The sequence below is a fragment of the Numida meleagris genome, chromosome 25, assembly GCF_002078875.1.
Source record: "Numida meleagris isolate 19003 breed g44 Domestic line chromosome 25, NumMel1.0, whole genome shotgun sequence".
Lineage (NCBI taxonomy): Eukaryota > Metazoa > Chordata > Aves > Galliformes > Numididae > Numida > Numida meleagris.
Genome location: NC_034433.1, coordinates 1,218,346 through 1,223,568, shown reverse-complemented (window position 1 = coordinate 1,223,568; position 5,223 = coordinate 1,218,346). Strand labels below are relative to the sequence as shown.

Below are 5,223 nucleotides of genomic sequence, written 5' to 3'. Positions count from 1 at the left end.
GCCCCGTGTCCCCCCCTCACCCTTGTAGCCGACGCCCCACAGGCCGCGCTTCTCGGACAGCAGCCAGGCCCTCAGGCGCGGCACCTTCCTCAGGTAGGCGCAGGTACACACCAGCAGCAGCCCGAACACCAGCAGCCCGTCCAGCGAGTACACTGCGTGCGGCACAGCTGCGTCCAGCAGGGCAAGGACCCCCAATCCCCGGCCCTCCCGGGATGCCCCCCGCCCCCCACTCACCGTTGGTCATGGCGGCACCGGGAGCTCTCCCTCTAAGCGGCCCCGGCCCCGAGCACACTGCGCATGCGCAGGGGGTGCTTCCCGTACTTCCGCCAACGCGACACCGGAAGTCGCAGGGCGGGCAGCCGAGCGCCGATGAAACGGAGCAGGGACGGGGACGGGGGGGATCGATTGGGCCGCACGGAGCAGGCAGCCTCAATCGAGCGCCTATTGAACGTGTTTTCCCCGCCCCTCTGCTCGTGCTGGCGGAGGGGTGGGGGATTTGTGGGCATGAGGAGCCCGTGAGGTGCTGGGGGCACTCAGGGGGTGCCACGGGACAGCGTATGTGGCCGTGTCTTGGGTTGTCCTGTCCGTCATGGTAACCCCATGTGCCATTGATGCCATTCCAAGGAGGACACCAGACCTTCTGGTGACCCTGTCCCTTAATGGCCCTGGCTCCAAGTGACCCCTTGCCCTGATGGCCCCATCCCCAGTGACCGTGCTCTCAATTCAGGGGATGATGTGAGCAATGCCCTCACCCTGAACACAGCCCCTAACAGCCCAGGGTAGTGCCAAACCCAGTATGGGGGGGCCTGGAGACACCAGGAGATACACAAGAGCTGCTCTTCACCCACAGCAGGGTCTGTGGGAAGGGACAGCAGTGGCTGTGCTTGGGGGACGGGATGGATCCCTACTCCCCCAGAGCGGACATCCCCAGCCTGGGGCCATGGGCACGAAGGGAACAGTGCCAACAGGCTGGGGCCGTGCTGTGCCATGCCATGCTTTTCTGTGCCATACCATGCCGTGTCAGACTGTGCCATACCACACCGTGCCATGCCATACTGTCCCTCGCTGTGCCACGCTCCTCCCTGCCGCGCCGTGCCGAGTTGTGCCGAGCCGTGCAGGCCCTGCGGGCGGCGGGGGCCGCGTTGCTCACCTGCTCCTCCCCTGCTCTCAAGTCAAAACACGTCCCTGCATCCCGGGCGCAGCAGAGCGGCAGCGAGCACTGCGCTGACGGCCCCACCGTGCTGGCACCCAGGTAAGGCAGCACCCGGCCCCACTGAACCCTATGCCCATGGGGGTCCCAGCCCCGCCGCTGCCCGTAACCAGCGCAGGCAGCCCCTTCCCTGCCTCAGTTTCCCTATGTGCTCACCTTCCTGCTAGAGAAACTGAGACATAGCGTGAGCGGGGGCAAAGGCAATACCACCCTGTGGCTGATCCCATCCCACCCACTGGGCCCCAAGGGATGGGAACACCGGGCATGGGGGGTACGGTTGCATATCCCACCCCCACCCCATGAAAATGCCTGCGGCCCAGACAGGAAAGAAATAAAAACTGGGAGAGGCACCCAGCGAAACCGGCCCCGCGCCCCCGCCACCTTTGCCCCTGGGATGGGGCTCAGCCCGGCAGCCCGGGCCGCCAGGCACGTGTTTGCACACCTTTGTTTATCGTAGGACCTACGAGAAGGCAAAGCAAACACGGCCTCGCCTTGCTCCCTGCAGGTCCCCAGCATGGAGGGCAGGGAGGAGGCGGGCGACTCCGACAGCGGGATCATGCTGCACTCGGGTGAGCGCTGGGGGACAAAAAGGGGTTTTGCATCCCGGGCTGTGACGGGTGCCCCCTCCCGGGGTGCATTTAGGGGCACGGTGGGGCTTACAAACTGGGACGCTGCCCCTTGGAGGGGGGGGTGGGGTGGGAGAATTTGCTGTTGGGTAATGTGGGGGTTCCCCATTTGGAGAGCGGGGGGACCCCATCTGTGCGTGACTCAGCAGCGTTTCACTGCGGGTTGAGCTGAGTCAGTGTGAAAGGGCCCCCCCCGGCTCCCCCCCAGCGCTGGGAAATCACTGCTGCGTGCGGTGCGAGTGGGGTGAGCACAACGCTCATGGGTGCTGCGGTGCCCATCCCAACATGGAGCTCCAGAAAACTGGGAAGTGGGGGAGTGTGGGAGGCGGGGGGGGGATCCGTCCTCAGCTCAGCCCCTCTGTCCATCCATCCATCCGTCCATCCAGGCCCCTGCAGCCCCGCGGCCCCGCTGAAGGAGCTGGCACAGCGGGTGCGCAGGCAGCAGCAGGCACTGGAGCTGTGTGTGCAGGAGCTGCGGAGGCTCTGCCTGCGCGAGGCGGTGAGTGTGGGGATGGGGGGACCCTGCCAACCCCTTCCCCACCCCCCCAGTCACTGCTCAGCGTCCCCACCCCCGTCCCCAGGAGCTGACGGGGAAGCTGCCCCAAGAGTTCCCCCTGAAGGCCGGTGAGAAGCCCCCCAAGGTGCGGCGCAGGATCGGGGCCTCCTTCAAGCTGGACGAGAGCCTGGTGCTGCGCGGGGCGGTGAGCGGGGATCCTGGGGGGGGCAGGCGGCTGCACCCATGGGGCACCCACAAAGGGATGGGCAGTGATGGGGGACCCCTCACCATCCCACCCCTACAGAGGTGCACCGCAAAGGGCGCAGGGGGATGCAACAATGCAAAGTGCCCTGTGCTGCCCGGTGTCCTCAGAGTGGGGGGATTTGGGGGTGCCAAGTGTCCCCTCCCCCATCCCCAGGACCCACTGGGCGCCCTGGAGCGGGACCTGGCGCTGCAGATGCAGATCGCCAGAGCTGCGCAACGCTTGTGCCGGGAGGAGAACATCAGCAAACAGCTGCGCCGCAGGAGGAAGACAGCGGCGCTGAAGGAGGAGCAGAAGCTGAAGGTGCTGGAGGACACCCTCCTGGCCGAGCGCAGGGCCCTGTCTGCTGGCGGCACTGGGGGGGCTCAGGGTGAGAACAGAGGGCTTCCTTCTGGGGTGGGAAGGGATGTGCTTAGCTGCGGGTCCCCAGTGCACGTGTACCACTGCACCGCCCCTGGTGCACGCACCCCAGAATGCTCCTCCGCGTGGGTGCACCCTGATCTCCCCCCCCAGGGAGTGCGCCCCGATACGCTCCCTGCCACGGGTGCAGCCTGGTGAGGGCACCCCAAAACTTCACCCCTGGTGGATGCTCCTTGTGGCTGCACCCCAGTAGCCCATCCCTGCTCGATGCACCCCAGTGCGCTCTCTCCCCACGGGGAACATACCCCTGTGTGCCATCCCTGTGAACAAACCCCAAAACTTCATCAGTGGGGGATGCACCATCCCCACGGATGTGCCCCAATCCTCCTCCTTCAGTGGCCGTACCCTCATGGAGACACCCCAACACTGCACTACCCCGGTGTGCACACCCTGATGCGCTCTCCCCGGCATTCGCACCCCAGTGTGGGATGCACCCCGCTCCCACGGCGGAACCTGGGCAGGGCTGTGGGGCTGGGAGCTGCCCGGAGCGCTCTTCTGAGCCGGACCAGCCGGTCCTGCCACCGTCCCAAAACGTGTTGGGACAGGCGGACGCGGGAGGGGAGCGGGGACGCGCTGGGTGGCGGCCGTGGGAGCACGGTGCCCCATGGCACACCGGTGCCACCGCTGTCCCCGCAGAGCTGAGCGCGTCGGATGAGAGCTCGCTGTCGGATGCCGCGCTGCTGGAGGAGGGTAAGGGTCGTGGGTACGGGGGGCACATCCTGCCCCTCCCCACCCCAACACTCCATCTGTCCTGCAGAGGAGGCACAGCCGATGGGAGCCGGCACCCCACAGCGCTTGTCATCCCCGTGCCCGTGGCCCCGCTCGGCTGCTGAGGAGCAGAGTGAGGGTCCGGGCTGCCCCTCTGCACCCCCCGGCCCCTGGAGGGAGACCAGCCTCGATGGACCCTATGGGAAGGCCAAGAACACCGGTGCTGAGCCGGGGGATGGGGAAATCCACGGGTCCCGGTGCTGCCCCACGTCCCCACCCGCTGTCACCGCCATCAGCCCCAGCTCCAGGGCTGGGGACGTGGCCCCGTACCGCTTCATCCCCGTCCGGAGCGTGGTGCTGTGCCGGCAGGTGGGCTCCAGTGCACCCAGCACCCCCGAGCCAGCGATCCGGCGTGGACAGTGCCAGTCCCTGAGGTATGGCTGTGCCGTGAGCGGGGACAGGGGCTGCTGGCACCCATGGGGAGGTGGGAGATAATAACCCATAGGGAGAATGGGGATAATTCATGGGGAGGATGGAGATAACCCATGGAGAGGTTGGAGATGATAGTCCATGGAATGGTGGAGACAATGCGTGGGGATGATGGAGATAATGCATGGGGTGGCTGGAGATAACCCATGGGGAGGATGGAGATGACAACCCACGGGATGACAGAGGTAACCCATGGGGAAGATAGAGATGACCCATGAGATGAGGAAGGAGATAAACCTATGGAAAGGAGATGATCCCGTGGAGAGGAGGGAGGAGAAAGCCCCATGGTGGGGATGGAGCTAACTCCATGAAGATGATGAAGATGACCCTATGGGGAGGAGGATGGTGATGCTTCTGGGGGGAGAAGGATGAAGCCAACCCCTTGTCCCGCAGGGTGGACGCGCGCTGGGAGCCGGGTGAGATGCGGGGCCGCAGCACCGCTCCCCGCCGCCGCCCCACGTACTACACAGTGACGGTGCCCACCTCCTGCCCCCCGGCCCCCAGCCCCACGCCGCGCTCCGGCTCCGACGACAGCATCTCCGACGTCTCCAGCGTCTCCCACGCCACCTCCCCGGGCAGCAGCAGCCCCGACGTCTCCTTCCCACGTCCCCCAGCCCCACCACCCTGCACCGAACCCACTTTCTACCCTCGCGGTGCCCCCCGGCTCCTGCCACCCCCCGGCCCCCCGGTGTTCCTCTACGAGCAGGACCTGGCCCCGCTGCGCTACCAACGCCTGGTGCCCTCGCACAGCCGCATCGTGCGCACCCCCTCGCTCAAGGACTACGCGCCGGGGGGGTCCCGTGGGCTCTCCAAAGCGGCGGTGACAGAGGAGCTCAAATCGTGGCACCAACGCGCCCGGCTGCGGGGGGCCCGGCCCCATTCCCTCGACAGACAGGGGGCATTCCGGGGACCCCGCTGTGGGACCCTCCAGGATGGGCTCCCCGTCCGTGGGGCACCGCCGCGGGCTCAGGTAGGGCACAAGGATGGGGGGGGGTGGGTGGATGGGGGGGCA

The 5,223-nt window shown here is 66.8% G+C and overlaps 2 protein-coding genes across 2 annotated transcripts in view; one reads left to right on the top strand and one right to left on the bottom strand.

Moving 5' to 3' along the window:
• The window catches only part of TMEM167B (transmembrane protein 167B), a 1,687-nt gene extending 1,308 nt beyond the window's left edge, over positions 1–379 (bottom strand). The window contains exons 1-2 of the mRNA XM_021377446.1: positions 235–379; positions 21–152 (exon numbers count right to left, since the gene is read on the bottom strand). Of these exons, the coding sequence (XP_021233121.1) occupies positions 21–152; positions 235–244 (142 nt within the window). The 5' untranslated portion in view covers positions 245–379. The remainder of the gene's footprint in view (positions 1–20; positions 153–234) is intronic.
• The window catches only part of C25H1orf106 (chromosome 25 C1orf106 homolog), a 7,175-nt gene continuing 2,482 nt past the window's right edge, over positions 531–5,223 (top strand). Inside the window, exons 1-8 of the mRNA XM_021377547.1 lie at positions 531–1,252; positions 1,668–1,779; positions 2,223–2,335; positions 2,418–2,537; positions 2,751–2,964; positions 3,651–3,704; positions 3,772–4,156; positions 4,605–5,204. Of these exons, the coding sequence (XP_021233222.1) occupies positions 1,725–1,779; positions 2,223–2,335; positions 2,418–2,537; positions 2,751–2,964; positions 3,651–3,704; positions 3,772–4,156; positions 4,605–5,204 (1,541 nt within the window). The 5' untranslated portion in view covers positions 531–1,252; positions 1,668–1,724. The remainder of the gene's footprint in view (positions 1,253–1,667; positions 1,780–2,222; positions 2,336–2,417; positions 2,538–2,750; positions 2,965–3,650; positions 3,705–3,771; positions 4,157–4,604; positions 5,205–5,223) is intronic.